Source organism: Neolamprologus brichardi, chromosome 13 (assembly GCF_056152115.1).
Source record: "Neolamprologus brichardi isolate AB-2024 chromosome 13, ASM5615211v1, whole genome shotgun sequence".
Classification (NCBI taxonomy): Eukaryota; Metazoa; Chordata; class Actinopteri; order Cichliformes; family Cichlidae; genus Neolamprologus; species Neolamprologus brichardi.
Genome location: NC_142116.1, coordinates 19,836,024 through 19,859,514, shown reverse-complemented (window position 1 = coordinate 19,859,514; position 23,491 = coordinate 19,836,024). Strand labels below are relative to the sequence as shown.

The following is a 23,491-nucleotide window of genomic DNA, read 5'->3' as shown; positions in this document are numbered from 1 at the left end:
CTTTTATGTGATGTGCTTTTTCTGGATTTTTGGTTGATATTCTGTCTCTCTCCATTAAAATGAAAATGCCATAAACATGAGATACTGCTCATTTCTATGTAAGCGAGCAAACGTACAAATTCAGCACGGGATCAAATAATTATTTCTGCCACTCTACATTAAAAAATGAGTACCTTATGAGTATTTTATTTACATACAAGTTTATTTGCAATCAGCACTTTGAAGCAGTAACACAAATTACACCACTGAAGTTCACTCCATCTAGGTCACGTGATCTGGTGCTTCAGAACATTTACTGGTAGCATGTCAGATGAGAAGGTGTTTTTTTCTGTTCTGGACATTTTTAGTTGTTTTTCCGGGTCTGCCTGTAGATTAACACTGTGCTCCTTTCTCCTTTCATTGACATAGTTTACTTTCTGCTTCTTCAAAACTTTTTGCTGCAGAGCAGTAGATTAATTCCTGCAGTCTCTTCAACTTTATCATGGTAGTGCCTCTGAGTGTTTCTTAGGTTTTGTGGAAGTAAAAACACCGACCTCCTCCGACAATGTGATTTGTGGGATTTTGGGTACTTGATTGTCACCCAGAGGCTGGGTTTGGCCTTCTGTGCTGCAAACTGTGGGTTTTATCTTGGTACCGAAATGACTTAATCTGCCTCATAAAGGGACCTGTTGTTGCACAGTCGCCTCTGCCTCCAAGAAGGGCCTTCTTCAAGTATGCTTTTCAAGCCTGTAGTAAAAGCATATACAGAATATACAGCAAATGTAACAGTAATGGCTTCAGTGTTAGGAAAACTGACTCTGCGAACAATATAAATAGAAGAGAAATAAAAAATGACCTCACATCATGGAAAGAAGACACAACATTCACTTCTCTGAAAAGTGAAGTCACTGAGGAAGTGCCTTAAACAAACATTGTTTTTAATGGCCAGCAGGGGGCAGGTCCTCTGGTTGTAGAGGTAAGTATGATTGGTCTGAATTCTATTAGAAGATGATCCCACTTTAAACTCTGTGTAAGAATATTTTTTATAATGAGTTTATGGTGTCAGTGGTTAGTTTGGAATCTCATTTAATCCAGATGTTGTTAATGTTGGAAACCCATTTGGTGTAAAACAGCTGAAAAAATAGGGTATGATTTAGAGTGGGTACTTCCTTATATGATACCACACTGTTTTCACTTTGAGCAAAAAGAAGTTGAACTTACATAAAACGCGAGAGGAGCTGTTGTGCTTGCACACGACTATAGACACCAGAATTATTAAAGCTTCCCATGTGATATCACAGTGTGGTGACCCAGATCTAATGTGGCATATGACCAGCGGATACGGTGCTGGTGTGAACAAAGACTGAGTTGATATCCAGTCTGAAGGAAAAAGGCAAAATAAGAAATAAAAAATAAAAATGAAAAATTAGAACTTTAGAAGAAACCAAATATTGTTGTGAAATTATTTCATTTAAAAACTACAGAAAAAAATACATTTTTATTAAGTTGTAATTCCGCAGCGTTTCAGGTCAATAACACGGGACAAAAACAAAAACAACACTGTTGTATGTCCTGAGGTTATTTACATGTCATGCCTGCACTGACACGACTTAATATTTTCTAACTTAATTAACAAGAAACACGCCTGGGCGTGCACTCTGACATCACGGTGCTAAAGAGCTTTTTGCATAATAATGGGGAGCCGAACAGGCTATAGTTTGTGCATTTAATGAGAATATTATTTAAATACCAAACCAAAAAGATTCCAAACTACAATACTACTTTGAAAATCTTTCAGCATATAGAAAACGTCAAGGTTTAAGAAGTGAAACTGAGCAGGGTGTAAGTTATTCTTTTCATAATGACAACCCACACAACTTTCCAGACACAGATTAATGTGTGTCCAAGAAAACGTCCCACAGAGATATAAAAGGAAACGGGGTGTGAGCACAAAAGCTGTGTGGTTCTCTGAGATTTGTCACCCTGACGTTCACACTCAAGCACTTCAGCCTCCAGTGGTTTAGCTTGCCTTCCTCAAATCTACTTACAGCCATGTGAAAAGGAAACTTTTCAAGGATCCTACAGGTCTATGAAAAACTAAGCACACCCTTACTGCTTCCATAGGAATTAAAGCCCTGCTGATTATATGTACTTTAATTGATCATCAGCAAGCGTGACCACCTCTATAAAAGCAGAAGTTTTGGCAGTTTGTCCCAGCAAATCCCAGCAAATTCACCCAAAGGTCAGACCAGGCAAGAGCTACATCCCGGACTCTACGGGCCTCAGTTCACATGTCAAATGTTACGTTTTACAACAGTACAATTAGAAAAAGACTGAACTAGTATGACTTGCTTGGAAGGGTTGACAGGATTAAACATCTCTATCTAAACTTTTGCAAAGTTGCAGCTGAACAAACCACAAATCTTCTGCAACAATGTCCTTGGACGGACACGGCGGCGGTGTAGGGTTAATAATTTGGGCTTGTTGGTCATAAAGAAGAGTGAGCTATAATTCCTCCACAATGATGCGAGAGACTGACAAATTCACCCAGAACTTGACCCTACTTCAAGTTGTTGCTAAAGGTGCTTCTGCAAGCTATTGAAGCATGAGGTGGACTTACATTTTCACAGGACTGCAGAGAGTCCTGTGAAAACACAATTATGTGTAAAATTATTCTTCTTTGCTCATTGGAAGGAGAAGCAGAAAGACATACTGCACATGCTGAAGTCAGTGTGAATAGTGTAAATGATTTAAAATAAAATAGCACAATCCTAATGAAATGTTTCAGCTTAAAAAAAATCAGTAAACCTTTTGTCCCTTATTTTTATTGTTGAATCAATATGACTAAATGATTAAAACCACACGGACAATGAAAGGACAATGGGAGAATGTAAAAGAGATGATATGAGAAACATGATCTTTAATGTCAGATTGCAGAATATTGACAATGGATTCCACTTTTCATTTAAAAACCTTGAACAAACCCCTCACTTAGCTATTTACAGTTTGCTGGATTCCTTTCCCATTTACACTATAAACAATGTATTAGCGATTTAACATTTTTCAACTGTACATCTTTGTTGCTTACTGCAGTGAATGTTATGCAGTTATGCTTAATGTAAGCAGATTAACATTTTAAAATTCCTGCTTTTTTGAATAAATACTTTGAATGAATTCAAGCAAAAGTAAACCAAAAGAAAATCCCCCCAGCTATTTCAGTTGTCCTCCGAAGGCTGAATTTAAGCCTTTGCTGCTTTTCATTAGCACCAGTTTAAATGTCTTAGAAACTGACCGAATATTATCAGTGACGTTTAAAGGACCAAATCATGTTTTTGAGAACTAATTTCACCTTTCAAACCAACATCAGGTAAAGCATGAGGTTTCATGGCGATCTCTCTCTTTTTCTCTCAGCTTGAAGAGAATTTTTCATCACAGGGACGGAGGCGTAACTGGGGTCCAGGCGGATGGCAGTCGGCCAAGTGGCGAGAGGTCATACTGAGCCGTATCGTGCACTTCTGTGGCCGTACTGTTGTCGTACATGGGAGAGCCAGAGGAGGGCACTGTTGCTGAATGAGACAGGGTGGGATAGTGGCTGCTGGACCCTCGAAGAAACTGGGAGCTCAGACAGTTGTTTATCCCCCCATTCTGGGACACTGGAGTGAGTGACGAGTTGCTCACAGACCACAGGCTGGTGTACTGACTGGACAGAGATGGACAGAAAACTTCTCATTCGTCTCTTCTTTGGATGTTTTAAAAGTGCTTCTCATTCAAATGTTCAGACATGGCATCAATAAAGTTTTTTTTAATGTGTTGTATTTGTTCATTGTGTTTTTTAACACATTGAACAAGATCATTTGAAACTTTAAGATCATTAAGTTTTTGCAAAGTGAAAAAGACAAAATGAAAAGCTAAATTTGAGAGAAATGAAGGAGAGCTATTCAACGTCTCTGATGATGCTACTTTTTGTATGGATTTTGTATCTAACGGTTGTTTGTGAGAACAAACAAACAATCTCAAGTCAGTGCCTCACACTCTTTAAAGCTTCAGTGTTAGAGCCAGTTTAAGTATTTTAACTTCTAATAACGTAATTCTTTTTGTACATGATCTATTTCAAAATGCATAAAAATGGACCTTTGCTACAAATAACTGATTTATAATCTAGTTTAGCTGAAATCTTTGCCTTATATATGTGTTTTTCCTTTCTCGCCAGTATTATTAATGCACTATTTGCATCTTGTATAATTATTTGTATGTTTAAATGATCATTTCGACCAAACGTGAACCAAACTCTTGTTCCTCCTAATGCTTTACTAATACTTTTGGACTAAAAAAGATAATAATTGAGAGAAGATTTGTGATCTTGCACATCCAAGGACTGATTTTTCATTGTCTTTTGTGATTATCCTATTATTTCTGACTAGAGTCAGTGAAAAATAAGCAGAAGAAAACAGCACAAACCTAGAACTGGTACCAGAGGTGGAGTTATGGGCCATGGGAATCATGCTCGAGTGTGTTGGCATCTGAAGACTGGACCAGTTATCATGGCTTGAAAGCATCGACAGACAGGTTGAAGAGTTGTCTGAGAAACTGGCTGCAACACAAAGACATCTGTGTTCAGTGGTTTTGGATATATCTGTCAAAAGTCAAATTATATATCTTTATTATAAAGTTTATCACCTGTTGTTTTGTCTGTATGTTTCAGGACTAGTCCCCCAGACAGTGACAGGGGTGAATCTCATACATCCTTGTGCAAAGCCACGCTGTTTACAGCTCTTAGGCTCCGCTCGCACAAAAGCCAAAGGAATGCAAAACATTCCCAGCTCAGTAACGTTTGTTTGAGTTTCTTGTTAATAGTTGGGGAAGGAAGTGGTGTGATTCTATACGAAGGTAACTGGTGCAGAGAGATACTCACTGGGTGAGTTGGTCCGATGGGTATACGGGCTGGAGTAAGGGGCAGAGCGGTGGTTCCTCAGAGTGGAGTAGCGCTCGCAACCATGGGATGGCGAGAGGGAGATTGGACTCCCGAACTGGCTGTGAGGACTGGCTGAAGGGCAGAGAGGAGCTGTCCCTGGAATAAACCAGCTACCCACTGTCTCCATGAGAGGAGAAAATAAAGGAAAAGATTAGTACCACTTGCTTATTACAATGAAAAAAGAAAAAAAAAAGATATACTTACACTGAGAGTAACCAGATTGCTGGTTTTCACTGGCATCTTCTCGTATGTCTTTATTATCAGTCCTGCAAGAATGAAGACTGGTTTATTTCTACTTGTTGTGTTGTTTGAGAAAACCCTTTCACACACTTTAATGCAAAATTTAAACTTCACATGTATCCTTACCTCTCCTTTGCGTCTAGAAAGGCCTTGGCAAAAGGGTTGTACTTTATTTTCAGGGCAGTTATCTAAAATCCAAATATTAAAAAAAAAAGTATAAATAACGTGGATATGGTTTGTTAAAATTAAACAAACAAACGAGCAAAATCAAAACCCCAAATTAAAAAATCCCGAATAAACTAAATCGTGCGCAAAAGCTGTGCGTAAATTACGCACACATTAAACTTTATTTGTATTCCATTTCTGTTAACCATATTTCTTGCTAAACTAATTTTATTCTAAAGCACACACACACACACACACACACACACACACACACACACACACACACACACACACACACACACACACACCTAAATCGGTGCATTGCCTACCTCTTCATTTTGGTACGCCGTTACTGCAATAAACTGTGTCTCTGGGAAAGAGTGGCTGGTGATCATCCTCCGTGGGCCTCCAACCCGAACTATATGAATGCGTGGCTCATACTTGTGCAAAGAATTTAACATGATCTGGAAAAACGACAACACAGATGTAGCTATGTTGTGTCTCTGAAACGCATTTTCATTGTGTATTTCATTTTAAAAACACGGCACGAACTTGCCTTGCACTTACCTGACCTCCTCCGTTGAGCTTATTTGTGAGTTTGACTTTACTAAACGAGACGGGAGCCTTCATCCAGTGCGCGCCGAAGTTTGGGGAGTCTGGGTGGATGTACACACAGCTGGGAGTTTGAGGTTCGGGTTTGCCACCAGGCACCCACTCTCCGTTGACGTATTTCCACCTGTGGTTGTCTGCAGACGCGAAATCCAGCAAAAAGGAATACATGGCGTTCGGGTCCAGTCCAGACACGCTCACTTTCAGCACCGGAAACATGCGCCTTAAAAAATAAAGTCACACATTTTTTAAAAAACGGAAGAAAGTTAGAACTGTGTTTTACATCAGTCTATCCATCCATGCGCTCACCTGCCATTCTTTGTAACTATCATTTCATTTGTGAGGTTTTTAAACTTTTGCCACAGCTCGCTCTCATCCAAGGACACTTTCAGCTCCCTCTCCGTGGGGTCACCCTTCTCGCTCCCGGCCTGCAGCTCACTCTCCACCGCACTGAGGAGGTGATCTACCCGGTACTGAACGGCCTTGCTCGGACACTCGCCAGCGCCTGTCGCCATTCTGTCCAGTACCTCCAGGGCTGAAACACGTAGCTTACTGAATAACCTTAAAGCTGCTCCAGAATCTCTTTCGTCTCCTTGTGCAAATAGAAAAACAACTTCTGTCCGAGGAAGCTGAACGTCACTCACAGCTCCTGCCTATAAAGGCTAAAGAGAAGCTCCAGCTGAGGATGGGTGTTTGGAGGAGAGGTGGTTGGCTCATCTCCTCTTTGATCTTAGCAGACTTGTTGCAGATTGGCTGAAAGCGGCCATATCATTGAGGCCCACAGGATGACAGCATTTTGAATAAAGCAGTTTGACCTTCTTTATTACATCAACCTGTAAACATTGACACTTAGATCAAAGCCACACCTGCAGAAAGCAAATCGCTGACCATAGCTGGCCTTCACAAGATCCACGCTGTAGTTTGAGTAATTCTTTCACTTTTATTGTAAACTGATGGCAGCCCGATTTTATGAGAATTATTTCTGAGCTACAGCTTGAAACCTTTTCAGTTCTGTGTTGTTGTTGTTTTTTTTTTCCAACATAAACAAATCAACAAAAAAGGAAGGAACAAAGATAAACAAATAAAATGACAACACAGTGATCCACACACACAAAAATTCAAATAAAAGTTCACAAATCCACATGAATTAAAAATAAATAATACTAACTCCAATTATTTTGACTGAACTAGTCCAAGTTTCACAACTCTAAATCTCTTATGGAGAGTCATACACATTTCCTCTAAGAAAAAAGGTCTGAAGTGATGTTTCGTTATAGTCAAAATTTTAGTGTATATTTTATTTTTGCCTTGTGGCTTGTGGGACAATGTCTTACTCATTCACTTTTATGCCATTTATTTTTTATTATTATATAATGTAGAGTGCATGTGGAAAGTATTCACAGCACTTCTTTATTCAAACCTTCATATAATAGACCATAATGACAAACAGAAAAAAAATTGACTGAAAATCTTAAAAAGGTATTTAAAAAAACATGTAGCATGTAAGTATTCAACACTGTGAATGCTTTCCAGGCTGTACTGTATATAGTGTAATCACCTCAGGCACATCTTGACTTTTGGAGCCCCAGTTCACTTCTATCCAATCAAATTTAATTTAAGTGATGAATGAATGAGAGATCTAGACAAACGCACACAAAGTGCAACAACAACATCCTTGATCATTTTACTAAAACTTAAAAAAGCCGGTGAGCGTAGATGAATGTTTTTATTAAAACAAACTGACACAAAAGTAAAGAATCTTGAATCCTGAAGAAAACAGTTCACTTTGAGAACCTTTACCTTTTGAAAAGCGAATCACTGAAGGCTCCTGTGTCACAGACCCAAGTCTCAAAACTCTGCTGGCTGCATAGAAAACACTCACACGTGAACATCGGTCTAAACAGTTTTTGTTTTTCATATTTGCTTTCATGCACCTGACACCCTGCTCAGGTGTTGGGGATGCGAGGGTCTGTGAGTCTGAACACTTTCCCGTTGTTTCGATAGGCCGGGCTGGCTTCCCCTCCTGCTTGGAGCCCGTGCTTGGAAGGACCTACGGTAGAACAAGAAAGAAAAAACACAGTCACTGATAACTCACTAAATGAAAAAGTGATTTACATCCATTTAGTACAGCAGTGTCACCCTCACAAATAACTACTATATACTGCCGTTGCCATGGTGGCATCCAAGAAATAACAAATAAGATAAAAACAAATGATAAAAGCAGATAGTTTGTGGCACCCACGTGTTAGCTTCCAGTATAGCTCTGTGGTGTTGTGTTGCGGTTGGCTTGTGTTACTAACCAAATCTTGGGCGCCTCATTCCTCCTGCCAGCACAGTGAGTCTGACTCTGTGTCCAGCAGTCTGGACCAGAGTTCACAGCAAGCAGAGAAAAACAAATCCCACTCAGGTTAAAGAGAAGCTGAAAGACGTCTTCAGATTGTGTCGCCTCAATGAATATGAATGTTACTAAAAAACAAAAAAGATCTCACAGACAAAGGTTAAACTTTCCATGTCACTTACCAACCTTTATGTGGAAACCATGTTGGTTAAAGAAAGGGCGTATCTTTGCCTCAGAAGACTGACGTAAATATCTGCGTTCCTGCTCTTCTCAGGGATCTCAAGGATTGTCTGTTTAATAGAAAAGTTGAAGACGCAGCATTAAATTCTAGTCAAGTCAATCAGCTCGGCCTGGAAGGTCCTCATAAAGTCAAGCTTCTGGCTGTGAATGCGGCCTCTTTTATCTACAAGTGCAAAGCATTTCATTCAGTTATAACTTCCTTTTCTATTAGTTATTTAGTCATTTAAAAAGAGGAACCGCTTTGTATATTAGCCGAGGTAGAAATGGTTTAAAAGTCAGAGGTGTCATTTCCCACAGTCCTAGTGTCCCATTTGGCGCCTGTCTCTTCTCCTCCAACACCCCACCTGGTGCTAACTGTCACACCAGGCCATTTCCTGGTGTGGGTCAGCAGGACTGGGAATTAACATTGATCTCCATTGAGCTTTAGATCCCCTCCCCTCCCAGACCACCCCCACCCCCCTCAATCCTCAAAGGATGAAATGCAGGTGCAATTCAAGCAAACCTGAGAAAAAAAGATTTAAACTTGTATTGTCTCCGTTTTGAATCTTGAGAAAAAAGAGAAGCATTTCGCATATTTTAACCTATTTGCTTATCGTATAATAAGCTGTTCACTGGCTTTTGATTTCATTTTCTCGCCATCATTGGCACAACTCGTGAAAATCAACTGAGAGATGATCAACCTCAATATCTGTTTGAACTGCACTTTTACTTTTGAATGTTTTTCATTATAGAAATTTCTTCTGCTTAAAAATGACTTCAAGGCTGTACATATATTCTTCATTTTGGTTTGTTGATTAGGTTAGCTGACTTCTGTATTAAGATAGACAGAAGCAATGTAACTTTCCAACTGTGAAAAACACACTAAAGAGTCTAATGCTGCCATAAATAGTCATACTTGTCGTGTCTTCCTCCCCTCACACCCAGCTGATCGTGACAGATGGCCGCCCCTCCCTGAGCCTGGTTCTGTCAGTTTTCTTCCTGTTAAAAGAGAGTTTTTCCTTCCCACTGTTGCCAAACCACTTACTCACTGGGGGTCATATAATTGTTGGGGTTTTCTCATTGTTTTAGTCAATATGTAAAACACATTTATACACCAGTACTTCCAGTGCAGGGCTTCAGTTAAAGCACTGACAGCCTGTGGATGCCTATAGGGTGGGGAGTTTTCTCCAGAGCTAGTGGATCTGAGATTTCAGCACTGAGGCGACCTTAACGCTCCCACATGCTTCCTGGCTTTGACCAGTCACTGTTTGCCTTCCCTTGCTTTCCCTCCAGTCAGGCTCACCCTCTGTTTGCTTAGGCCCACTTTGACACAGAGGTGAGAGAAAAAATGAATCCTGCATGCTTGTCCATATATGCTCATCTCAGCACCTGAGCATAACCTCTTCTCTGGTTTTCTCACTTTTTTGAGTCTCTTCACCATCCTCTGCCACCGTTCCCTTAAATTACTGTAAATATTTTAAATAATGCTCTCTATCCTTATTAATAACTGTTAGGATACTATTTATAAAGTTTTCTAAATTTAATATTGGATCAGGAAACTTCAACAAGTCTATGGGTAAATGCGGCTTTTCCTTGGCACATTTCTTTCTAATTTTAAAGGAAATAGTTGCATTTTGGGAAATAACACTTTTTTCTTTTTTATCAAGTACTTGAGGTCAAGCCATAAAATATAAAGCTGGTAGGTAGTTTCAGCCGCTCCCTTATTTTCCAAGGAGTCACCACAGCAGATCTGCTTGTTTGATGTGGCACAGATGATACACTGCACGTCCTTCCTGATGTAAACCTCCCAATGGAGGTTGGAGATGGACACTCGGCTTGTCCCCCCCAATCGCTGGGTTTGTGTCTCGTCACAGTCTAAAGCCAGAAAGCTTTTGCTTTTTGTGTTAACCACCACACCACAGAGCCACCGCATTTAACATGAAGCAAAGGCAAGGAAATGGGATGAAGACTAAAAACTTCTCCCTGACAAATACTTTTAAATTGATGTTCATATACGCATATGAACATTTTTATAACCAACAGAGTGATTCGGGAATCTTTCCGCTTCTATCGAGATGTTTTGGCCTGTCTGTTTGAAGTAACTGTTAGACGCACACAGAGCTGCCTCTTATCTTCTTTTCTGTTTTGTCCTTATTCCAGCATGTAAGTATAACCGCATGACAATGTCCGAAATAGACTAAAATTCAATTTAATTCCAGAGGAATTATATAATAAAGTGCTTTCATCTGTGCAAAAGAAAAGTGTAAAAAATATGAATTGTAGTTTTTCCATCATGCTCAGTTTGCCAGACAGCCCCAAATAAGACTAAAAATGCACATTTAGACCTTTTCTGGTCTAGAAACAGCGTTTACGCTATAGTTTGGGGCAGGCTGATGTATAACACATATGCTAATCAGCTGATTGCTGTCAGTAGAGTTATATTTGTTGTTGAGTGCTAAAGTGCTAAACATTTTTGCAAACATTTTTCAAAATGCACTGTAAACTATTTTACTTGATGAACCTGCGATGTTATTTATAATTATTGGAAGAAAGACAAATGCATGTAGCATGTTATACTGGGTGTATGTTGTCAGTGTGGGCCTATGCATGTGTGCCTGACGATGCAGTTAGGGATCATTGCCACAGGTGTGTTTACCTCTTATTGTCCTTTTTAAGTGGAATTACTGCCCCTGTGGTTTTCACACTAACCTTGAGAAACATTTGCTTCGTTTTGTCCTTCCCCTGGCTGCTGTCGAAGATCAGCTTCTCTGAACTCTTCTTTGATCTGGACTTATTAACACACAGACATTGAAAGAGAGTCAGTTTTACATTTGAGCTGGAGAGCCAATAAGCCAGCGAAGGGAAATCACACAATTTCCAAACAAGTTGGGAAACTGCTTAATGCAAATAAAAAAGATCACAGTGATTTGTAAACCATTCAAACCCCAAATGGGATAGAAATCATTAGAAAGACAACACATGTTTAGAATAAGAATATTATTGATATTCTTATTTGCATTAAAAAATCAGGGTTGAACTTTAGTCAAAAAAGAAAAACTACAATTTCTTGTGACCTGCACACAAAGTGTTGTGTACAGGGCCGCCTCCACAATTTTCCCATTGGGTTGGCCATACGGGGGCCACTAAAAATATCGGCGTGGAAGGCGCCAACATAGAACAGTCTTGCTGGGGGGCACTGGGGTGGCCAGTGCCCTCCCCCTTGGTGGAGCCCCTGGTTGTGTAATATATTCCTAATGGAGTGCTACTTCTCAAGCATGGCCATAATGTGGTGCCGCTCACACCCGATAACACTGCACACTCGGGTGACAACACACTTTGGAAGCTGGGTGCAAACTGTGTGCGGGGAGGACTCCTGAGCAAGGCAGCGTTTACTCACAGAACAGTGCAGCAGGTAACAGATCTATACAAACCCTATGAGCTTTAGATGATGAAGACTGGAGAAGGACAGTGTGGACTTGTGGCCTTACATGTATTAAAAAAATAGTATTACTCAATGACACTGTAAGCATGAATATAAAACTGAAAAATTACATATGTGTTGCAGCAGGATGCTGCAAGTTAAGAGCTAACTTTTCCACTTCCATCCTATGTGTATTTTCCACTCACTGAGGTGAGTTTGTAGTAACAGACATGGCATTTTTTGGTCAAACTAATTTTGTAGACCTGTAATGCACACTTGTGAAATTCAACATGTTGAAGTGACTATGACCAGATGGCCACAAAGATAGAAAATTACTGCATGAACTGTCCAATAAATCATAGCAGCTAATAATAAACACATAAATAGCCACAAAGTACGACAGATTGGACGAAGTGGCTCATTACGTAAAAACATAACCAAGGATTGGCTTCAGCTCTAATTGCTTTTAATTTGGAGTTTTCTCGTGGATGTGGGGAATGTGCATATGGCAGAGCTGTGCAGCAGGGGCAGGAGGAGCTGCTGTCTCATTGTGTTTGTGCGTTGTGCGATGAGATTTCACACTGATGCCCTTCATTTGCTTTCTTACCAAGCTCCTAATGTCCTCAAAGCCAGTGTGCTGCTTGAGGGTGACAGCCTCGTACTAACATCATACATGCTCCTACTAAACACAGTTCATAGCTAATTAACAACAAGAGTGAAACCAGCTGACACGGTTCTGTCAGATATTCACAACGTGCAAACAGCAAGTGCACCAAAGGTGATAAAAGTGGGTAAAAGAACTGAAATCTGGCTTAAGATTAAAAATAAAATCAATAAATGGCTCTTTAAATCTTAGTTTTTATTTCCAGGTATTGTGAGTTAGAGAGAGAATGGCAGAAAAGTCCAAATCCATAAGAGTTTTCTTATGTAAAACATGAATGACACAATTATCAAAAAGGTATTTACAAATTTTGTGTGTGTGTCTGAAATATAACTGTTCATCTGTTCATCTATTATCTGAAATAAGGTATAAAAAAAAATCCTTGTGGACTGTGAGTAACAAGGAAATGCAAAAATAATTTGAAATTTAGGTAAAGTAAAAGTTTTTTAAAGAGTGTAAACTTTACTGAAACTTTAATAAGTGCAAGAAGGGAAAATGTTGGCTGATATCAGGTCAAAAAATTAAGCTGGAAGTCTTTAAAGAATGTGCATACAGTTAGGTCCATAATTTGTTGGACAGAGGCGCAGTTTTTTTTAAATGTTCTTGTTATGATTAAAATATAGGTTTTATTCTTTAATTCATGGGTTTGAGAAAAAAATGTTTGTTAACTTTTTATACATACCAATGTTTATACAAAGTTAAATTAATATTTGACAGTTTTTCAATGTAATGAGGCCCAAGAATATGCCGGTGCAGATGAAGGACACCGTTAGTATGATGAAACACCAAAATAAACCTATCAAAGACACAGTAAAAACTTTATGACGGACGAAAATCAATGATGTGGTTCATTGTTAAAAAAAAAATGAAATGCAATGGTCAGCTCAGCAACACCAAAAGTCTGAAAGACCAAACACCACAGCTAAAGTGCAACGATGACAGAATTATTCCATGATTAAGAAAAACAACTTAACAATATCTAACCAAGTGAAAACCATCTAACCAGTGGAAATGCTGAGCGTCTACAACAAGGTGTAAAAACATTCCCTCCTAAATGTTTCTTAGTCTATCCTATTAATGTTGAGCATCTGAAAAAAGGGGAGGCTGTGTATACAAAGGACTGTGATTCCTAAAAGGCACATGCACATTTTTTAAAGCTAAAATCCACACTTCAGTCACACCTTGATTGTTTGATTTAAAATCCACTGTCATTGTGTACAGAGGAAAAACTACAAAAATTGTGTTTTTGCCTGACAAGCTGTGAATCGAACAGTATACACTTAATGGGTATTCCCTGAAGTGTAACATGAAAAGTTTCTTAAAACTACAGCACATGTTGTTACATCATATTAGTGAGTGTGCTTGCATAACTAATAATGAGTGGAACCACAACTCGTGCAACTCACAGTCTCGCTGCCTCTTGCATTACCCCTGCCATTTCTGTTAAATGGAGTTTTATTTGCCTGAAGACCCATAAAGCTTTAAAGCAAAAGAAACTCTCCAAACACTCCGACATCTGCTCGCAGTGCTGGCATGAAGCGACACCGCTGGCCCAACTGCTGCGTCTTTTTTGCAGTGGACATAATTACAACATTTCCCTCTTGGATGATGTTTGCAAGAGTCCGAGGTGCTGCCAGGGCAGTTGAGTTTCCACTGCAGAGGGTTCAGATTGTGTTTGGTCATCTCACTTCTGTGTGAGTAATCAGCTCTCTCCTACAGGCGGGTCCATGCTAAACAAGACACCGACTATTTGTTCTTGATTGCAGTGCAAACAAAGGCCCAGAGGGCTCTCCGCAGCTGAGTAGCATCTCCCTCCACCACAGCAGCGAGTGGATCTTGGAAAGTTAAAACTCCAGTCATACTGCTGGTCCTGAGATTTTGGGAATCTACTGTAAGACTATAGGAATAATAGACAAACATTTGATGCTACATTCAAAAAATATTCATGCTCAAAATGCTAACTTTAAATAATTTGTTTGCATATACATATTCCATGTAATTTTGTTACATAAGCACAATGTCAAAAAATTACATTTAATGGAATTTGATTAAGTGAAACTGACTTGATTCAAGGATTCAAACACATACAGCCCACTTTGGTCTTACGTGCGCCACATCAGTGAAACACCCTTTTCTGTCAGTGAAAAGAAGTTTAACTACACAGTGTCTCCCTGAGACATCTCACTATAAGAAAAATAAGGACAGTTTCAACAGTATGATTCAGTTTGTTTGTTTTTCACATGATAAAGAAATGCTGCTGTAGCAAATGACATAAATGTGTCAGCATGAGTCTTTATGGTTAAATTGTAATGAATAAATGTGTAATAGAACAAAATTGCAGGCTAAAGTTGTGGTTGTTCGTTTCCCAGACTGTCTTTTAATAAACCACAAAGTTTTTGTTAATTCACCTAAATGTCCTAAAATGTCTTTTTTTAACAGACAACAAACAGAAATATTTCTATAGTATATATTGGGGAAAAAAGAGAAACTTTTCTGTCATTTAATATATGAAATACTTGAATACTTTGGAAACCCGGCCTTATGTTTACACCCCGACCTGATTGGTATGCATCCAGTTTTAGTATATTTTCTTTAATGATGAATTATTTTAATAAATAAACCTTTGATTTTACATGTTCCAGTGACATGTTACTCAAAAAAGAAATTTGCTTGTTTTTTGTTTTACATGTTTATGTCTGATATTTTTTCATAATAAAGGTTATAATAATAATGGTTAAAACTTAACAGTTGTTCCTGAAATCCCGCAGACTTCTCAGTAGCTCTGGTGGGTTAATATTGTAATTGAGACAATTGTAAAATTCCTCCAGGTTTTCAGGTACTCAGAGAACTGCTTTTGGAGGTCAAAGATCCCATAAAAGCTCAATATGGACAGAATAAGTCATGATGAACCACAGTGCAGAAATGATTAAAGACTCTTGCACATTTACATTATGTGTAGGGTCCAAAGTTAGCAGGTATTAAGTGATTGTGGGGAGGGGCTTCAGGTGAGAGTCAATGTGCTGCAACTTTCAGAAGGCCAACTTTATTCCTTCTGAACAAAGAAAAGAGACGTAGGCAGACAGCCAGAGAAGGACAGAGAGTTGTGAAAATATAGAATCTTAAAGTGAGCGTCCCTTGTTTTAGCGGCCGGGAAACAGAGCGCAGAAAACAAATGAGAAGTAAACAAGCAGCCACAGGAAGCCATTAACAGTAGCCGGGACCAATTAGGCCCCAGCAGGTGTTCTGGCCTTTGCTGCCTCACCTCCATGTCTAACAGAGCCCCGATCTTCTGAGGAAACAAAGGGTAGTTTTATTTGCTCAGCAATTTGAAGCAAAAGATTCCTCCAAAGGGCCTCTGAAGTAATTTATTGCATTCTCTTTTGTCTCCTCCTGCTACTTAAGCGGAAGTCATTACAGAGGACACTTAGATCCCCTTCAAGAAGCCTGACTTTTACAGGATAGGAAGATAAGACAGGATCTTTCTACCATTAGACCCCCTCTATCCAGGCACCCTGTGAAGAGTATAGCTCTCTTTACACCCAGTCAGAAGACACATGTGGAAGTCAAAATCAAAGTCACTCACAGTACAACACAGTAGCTGCAGACAGACATTTCAAGACTACATAAGCTGGAATATAAATAAAGGAAAACAATAATGAATATTCATATCAATATTATAAACCAAGAAACACGTATACCTAATTATGAAATGCTAAAAAAAAAAAATTGATTTTCCAAACTTTTTAATTTTCCATTAAATCAACTTAAAAAGATCTGATCATCATCTGCACTTTGACTAAACCGTGCTCACACTACAGTAGCTATGGATTAGTTTTAGTCTAGCGAACGACTCATACTGTGCACTACATTTATAGGATCAATTTATTCACTGCTGCTGTGAGTATATTAACTATGTGAGTGCAAATTTAGGGGAAAAAAAGAGAGAATGTGAAGTTGACGTTGTTAAAACAAGCTGAAAGTGAAACCTTGAGTTTTTGCTTTACATCTGGAACTTTTCTAGTCTACAAATGGTAAAATACAAGACTCGTGTGACTCTCAGTGAGCAGAACTTTGTCACATTTAATGTCGTCGCCACATTAAAAGAGGCCCACAATCCAGAACAGCACAGGCTCTCTTAAAAGAGCAACGTGCTAAAACAAAGTCCAATTCACTAGACAAATAAGAGGAATCAATAATACCTCATTGAATTTAGCCATAAATGAACGCAGCCACTGTTTACTGAGTGCAGCCAATTCTAAAATTGACACCTTGACTGTCTCAAAGTGCACTGTAATATATCCAGTTTCATACAATTTATTTAATTAATTATTTTTTCATTTTCCTCGGTGCATTAAGCTTCTGTAGGACTGGTGGTCACTTACGAACCAAAAAAAACAAATCATTTCAAATACAGAAGCCGGTGCTGCTGAGCTCAGACCTAATTCTTATTCTTTTTAAACTGCAAAGTTCAGCTGAGGATTTTCCTGAATTACTGCCAGATTCACAGTCGTGGAGAAACTCAAATTTAAATTTCACACGGTCACATTATTTATATATATATTTTTTTATATATTTTATTCTCTGACTTTGCTCCGGGTGTCTCATTTCTCTGCTGAAGCTATGACCTCTGTGAGTGGACCTTCCAGTAGCTTAGCACAGCGGCAATGGAGAGCATCGCAGAGGCGTTCATGTAGGCCTCTAGATGGCGCTGTAGGATAATCAAATAAAAAGACACCAAGCGGATGGAAACCGTTTATAAAACATAAAACAGAGACAAGTGTTTTAGTACCGACCAAAAATGTGGACATGCTAAAGTGACTGCTGTGATTATCGTGATCAAAGAACTTTGTTCTCTCACTGTTTTGTTTTTTCTGCAGATGCAGAATGAGTAACTAAATGATTACAAACTGTCTTAAACATTATAGCGTAATTACATCATTTTATAACTTGTTCCAGCTGTGCTTGATGTGGAGGTCCTGGCCTTTTTCTCTGGAACTTGGCTGCTGCCACGAGCTGCCTTCCTCCTCCGGAGCGTTGACTTTATTCCCTGCCTATCAACAGTAAAGACCTACTTTAGATGCTGTGGGAGCCTGAGGATTAAAAAAGAATGTTTTTTTTGTTTTTTGTAATCCCATCGTTTGCCAAGAGCATCTTCCCACACAACATCCTGACATTGTGTTCTTGCAATGCGCAGCCAATAAGTAAATAAAAAGAAACAAGACCATATGCTGCAGGAATATGCCCACCTTCACTCCCACTAAGCCTTCATCCTATTCCCTGATCTTCAGTGTGGCTCTTGATAACTCTGAGCATATCATCAGGCAGCAGTGTCCTTTCCGTAATCCAGATAATGAATGGTTCCTAGTAGATGCTGCACAGGGAAGGTTTGTGGACAGATTTCTAATAATACACCTTAATTCAAATGCACTAAATCTGGTAAAAGTGCAAAAAGAAAATGTGAAACCAAAAAAGGAGCGCAGGATGCGGTAGGTGTTATAAAAAGCAAAAAAGGAACGCAAACCTTATGGGAGTGATAGCATGCATGCTGCTGTGTATTGACAGCTTAGGTTTGTGCCTTTTTATACAACGTTTATGTCCCCCCCTTTGTGTTGCATGTATTTGTCATTGTAACTCTGTCCTGAGGTGGGAAAAAACATGAAAACATGCCCACATATATTCTTCATTCCCCTGGTGTCCTCATTATTAGTTATACAACACATGCCAAAGGAGATTACTCTCACTCATGTAATCCTTAAATGAAGAATAAAACATCTTTTAGCTTTTGTGGGAGGACAGCACTCTCAGATCAAAGCCTTCTTTTTGAGGCTGCCTTGTTCCTGGCAAAAAGGCCTCAGTCTTGAGGGGTTCACCCTGGATGACCACAACACTAAAGTTTATTGGCCGACTCAGTTCAGGAAATGTCGGGTTTGTCCTTCCTCACAAAAGCTGCTGGAAACACGGGATTTATCAGTTCCGTTGCCACAGTGATGCCGTCGCGGCACAGCTAAGGGACCTGCAGTTCTCTGCTCTCTCTGCTGTGTGCAAAGTGTCAGTGACACAGTGAAGGCAGCATCCATCTGTGCTCCCTGCCACTATAAATCAGGGGACGATAATGAAGCTGCCCTGCTGTACCGCGCCACTCTCCCACACAGTGATCACAGTACAGTGTGGTGAACAGAAAGCCCGCAGCCTTTCTTTTTATTTCTTTTTTTTTTTTTTTACTCCTAATCTAGAAACAGAAGTGTCACTTGGACTGGATGGATTCATGTGTAAACAAATGGTTTGTGGCAAAAGGTGAAAAAAAAGTCCAGCTTGGTCTGGATTTCACAACCCAGATGAAAACAAAAGGGCTTGAAGGGCGGTTTAAAGATAAAGTTTCCACTTTTATCCAAGCCGCCCTTTGCAACTGCCCCCAATCCTTCAAATTGCACTTTTCCTATTGACAACAAGCATTTTAGCTACTTCACAGATAATGATGCAATTCTTACCCCCAGGACAGACTCACTCGTGAATAGCTTGGCTTTGAGGCCCATATGAGCCAGCAATGAATACCAGAGAGACACACACAAACAAGACCGCAATAGAAATGAGACAATAGAAGAGGATTACACAACTTTTGGTCACTAAGCCAGTTGATAATATCACTACAGGAACCATGGAGAACCAAACGAGTCTTGGTACACGCTGTAATGGCTCAGCCATGATCTCAGCATTCAACAACCAAATCACTTGTGAGACTGAAAGGGAAAATCTATTCAGGAGAAAACGCTTTATTGTAGAAGCTTTGCTTGTTTATCCAGATGACACAGTGGAGAAAGTCTGTGGTGTTACACACTGTACAATGACATTTACAGAGTTATGGCCGGACATGTATTTGACACTTGATTATTTGCTGCAGGTTTGAATCCATTCCTGAATGAAACACCTTTAAGAAGAAAACAACTGTGTGTCATATAAAACACCTGTCCCCAACAGGTAATACATCTGCAATAGAGGGAAGAGCGCTTGATTGATGCAGGTATTTGCACTCCAGTTTTATGGCAGCTCTATTGCCAAGATACTGTTTACTGAGAAGAGGCAATACACTAAAAAAATCGGGGGTTTTCCATTAATAAAACGTCTGCCAAACAACAGCATTACCTGAGGTTACGAGCGGAGGTATATGTTTTAAAATGCCTTACCAGTTGTTGGTGTGTGAGCCAAACAAGCTGTCGTGTCTTAAACTTACAACACTCCTCTGTCTGAAATGTGATAGAGTTCAAAATGTACCACACACAGAGTAAAACTCTGGTTACCAAGTTACAGAGAACAATGCTGCAAATGAGAATCTCCATACAAAGGAATTTCAAATATGTATTTGGCCGTGCATAGAAACTGAATTTGTGTTCTGAGGTTTGCATTTGAATGTTAGTTTAACGATCAATACAATGCACTGTGGGCAGGTGTGACTCTAAAAAAACAAACAAAAGCATAAGCCATTTTTTATGGCTTAAATGATCTGCAACTCCAATGTGTGGTTTATTTATTTTTATTTTTTTCTTCTTAAAACAGCCATATTCTGCACCCCTGACCTGGACGACTACCTGAGCAGCATACGTTCAGGATAGTTCACTTCAAACTACAGCTACTTTGCAGCAAGTCCTGTAGATGTGGCATTTCACCAGATTTTAATACCAGTGTGATACGTAAGGTAGTCTGGAGGTAATTTCCTAAAGGGGTCATGCACCTGGGCCCTACAGTACTCTTGTGAACCCTGCTTAACAGGAAATCTAAGACGCTTAGAACACTAATGCCCAAATGGCCTCAGGTAGCTACAGTGGCAACAAAGAGCCTTTAAAACGCTTGTTTGAAAACTGGCCAGAAGTGTAAAAGAAATCTAAATGACTGCAAATTATTATTATTATTATTTTTTTTTTAATTAAGAGGCACAGCACAATACGGCTTTTTAAGATTTAAAAGGATCGAGACAGTTGCATAATTAAAAAAAAGAAAATGTTTTTACTTAAAATTCGCTTAAATTAATGAACTGAAAAGATATGTGACAGTACAAATATTTAGTAAACATTACATACTGTACACCACTGGTAAATCCCTGCAAAGGATATAACCCTCTTATGAGAGGAAAAATAAACAATTCAATTTGGTTTTTAGGAGCAGAGGCAAAGAGCTCTGTTGTTGACAGTTTATTGTTCTCCCACACAAAGGAGCAGACCCCTCTGCCAATCCACAGGCGCCTCACTGAAAAAATAGAAACCACGTGCAAAGGACGAGAATTTAAAGGTATTTAACTAAAACTGAAAGAAATAAAATAATGAACAGGCATCAAACTCCCAAAGCAAATATCCCTGCGAGCCCTAAGCACTGCTGGATACTTTTAAAATCCTGTTTTTGATGGGGAATGTAAATGATTCCCTCTTGACTTTTTATGATTCCAATGGAATTTCCTCATTTCATTCGTTTTCTTAATTAATTGACTTTTTTTAAACGCATTGACATCTATTTTTAATATATATTTCTTTAACAAACTGACATTCATCTGAAGACACGTGGATTTCCTCCCTTTAACGTTTACTTGAAAAGATTAAAATTCAGGATGCCTTTGCAACAGATCTACACCAATTGCACATTGTTCACGAGTCCATCACACTGAGAGTCCCGGCTTAACAACAAGACATCAAAGCCAGGTGTCAGCAGCCTTTGAGGTGCGGAAGTGCGGAAAGTTTGTCGACTTTTCCCAAAGCAGCGGCATTTTCGACCCCTTTTAGCCACTCTTTGCATTTCCTTACAACAGTCTCATCCACATCCCCGTCCTCGTCTTCATACTCCACATCATCGTACTTGTATTGGTCATTCAGCAGAGATATTTTAACGATGGCGGTGATGTCCTGCTCCGCGCTCTCCGCTTTGGCGGCCGGCGCGCAGCCCTTGGACCCCCCGTGCGTCTTTTTGGATGGAAAAACTCGCCGGTGCCGAAAATCGGTGCCGGCGCAACACTTTTGTTGCTTTGCCATCATTTGTTTTTCTAGATTCCGTTTTTGGATGACAAGAATGGCTTCGGGGGTGAGACTGAGTGTAAATTGAATTTCCTTCTTCCCTTCCTCTTTTCCACTGAGTTGTCTCGTGGAGTCCATGGAGCTGGAGCGCCTGACTCCTTCAGATGAATCCTGAGGTTTGGGCACCATCAACCACGACGGCTTTCCCTGGGTCTCTTGCCCGGCACCGGGCTTCTGAGTGGGGCTTTTATTTTTGTCCTGCTGGGGTTTTCGCCCCAAGTTCCTTAAATTCGCCGATGCCCAAGATGTGGGCTGTTTCTCCTTATCCGACCCCCCTCTCTCTCCGCAAGATTTGCTGGTTTGCTCAGTCTGAGGAGGCACTCCGTTGGTTTTCTTTTTCCCGAATAGTTCCCTGCCAGGCGATGAGATCCGTTGGTGGAGGCTGATGGGTGGAAAAGGCATCGTTGTGTCTGGAAGTGGTCAGGATATAAAAGCGTGCAAATTATTTTGAGTGCAGAAGAGGAAGCCCTGCGTAAAGCGACGACCGGCGCTCTGCGGGCATAATCCAACAGAGACAAGGTGGAGGGGGTTGCGGTGCACCTGTTGTCCGCGCTGACTGGAGTTCAACTGGTTCACACAAGGCAGCCCGGCCGCTTTATGCAGGAGCCGGCAGGAAGGCGTGGCAAGAAGCGCCAAACAAAGCCGTGAAAAAAACTGATGATGTCATTTCATAATTTTCAACAACTTCCTCAAACGATGAGCCACATCCACCCAGAGTTCCCCTCATCTCCTGTCACAGCGCCTCTCTGCTGCTTTCCAGTTATTGGATCCATTTCTCGTGCATTATCGTACCTATCATAGGCTTTTCAGGACATAATGAGCCTGAAAACTATGAGTCATCATTGAATGTTTTTCACCACAGTGATGCCATTAAATAACTAAATTTCAACCCAGTAAAAAAGAATTATAAAGCCGAAAAAAAGACTTCTTATAACATTTTTAGCCCATAACGTCTTTATTCGAAATACAAAACTCAAAAAGTTCAACAACAAGTATCAATACTCTGTGATTTATTTGCACTGCCAAAGCATACTTGGATGAAAAGAAAGAGAACTTATGGTCATAATCATGAGTTTAGTCCTTGGTGCTCAGATCAGTGTGTCCTTGAACATATCACAGGAACAATAGCATGCAGTTTCATTGTATCCTTTCAGTCAATATGATCTCAAATGTCAATTATCTGATGTGTATTGACAGTCACTTTTGTTACTCCAGCCATGTAGACTATGAAATAGCATCTCATAGGATACACAAATAATCTGCAATATTGATTTTTCTTTGTCTTTCTTTGCTTCTATCTGCACTTTCTGCCAGGCAGAAATCAATGAGCCCTTTTGCTAATCTGTAGTTATTAAACGATTTTCTATTGCCTGCATATTTTACGGTTTGTGAAACATCTTGGCTTTAAGTCATGCATCAGATGCAGTTGCTCTGGGGATGGGGAAATAAAACTACATTTAAAATGCATGTGTGTTTAATGCTTTTTGAAAATTAACAGTCTTCAGACACTTAGAATCAATAACTGGGACAGCAGCTCCCACCACAACACAGGCCAAGTTATTTATTCATCTCTGCAAGAAGACTTAGATCATTAAGCTAAAGAAGACACACAGACTTGTTTAATTTCAGTGCTCGCCGAGGCATGATCCCTGTTCTCTCTGACATAACAACAGATTAAATGTACTGAAGGGGAAACAGTTGGGACGCTAACAGATTGCTGGGGTCAGGGTTCTTCCCCTTCATCTTCAAACTTTGGTGTAATCCAAAAATGGCTGCTATGGAAAACCAATCAGAAAAAACAAAGACGACAAACTCTCATCTCAAAGAATTATTT

At 39.7% G+C, this 23,491-nt stretch overlaps 2 protein-coding genes across 2 annotated transcripts; both read right to left on the bottom strand.

The window, feature by feature from the left end:
• Positions 1-3,129: 3,129 nt before the first annotated feature.
• On the bottom strand, positions 3,130-6,576 carry tbxtb (T-box transcription factor Tb). Its single transcript, XM_006800825.3, has 8 exons — positions 6,275-6,576; positions 5,924-6,188; positions 5,686-5,820; positions 5,318-5,379; positions 5,156-5,217; positions 4,892-5,068; positions 4,438-4,570; positions 3,130-3,679 (listed from the first exon to the last, which is right to left on the bottom strand). Exons 1-8 carry the CDS (start codon positions 6,478-6,480, stop codon positions 3,409-3,411), a joined length of 1,311 nt encoding a protein of 436 aa, XP_006800888.1. The 5' UTR covers positions 6,481-6,576; the 3' UTR covers positions 3,130-3,408.
• Positions 6,577-19,364: 12,788 nt separating this feature from the next.
• On the bottom strand, positions 19,365-22,213 carry prr18 (proline rich 18). Its single transcript, XM_006800824.3, has one exon. The coding sequence runs from the start codon at positions 22,057-22,059 to the stop codon at positions 21,292-21,294; it is 768 nt and encodes a 255-aa protein (XP_006800887.1). The 5' UTR covers positions 22,060-22,213; the 3' UTR covers positions 19,365-21,291.
• Between the last annotated feature and the right edge of the window lie 1,278 nt (positions 22,214-23,491).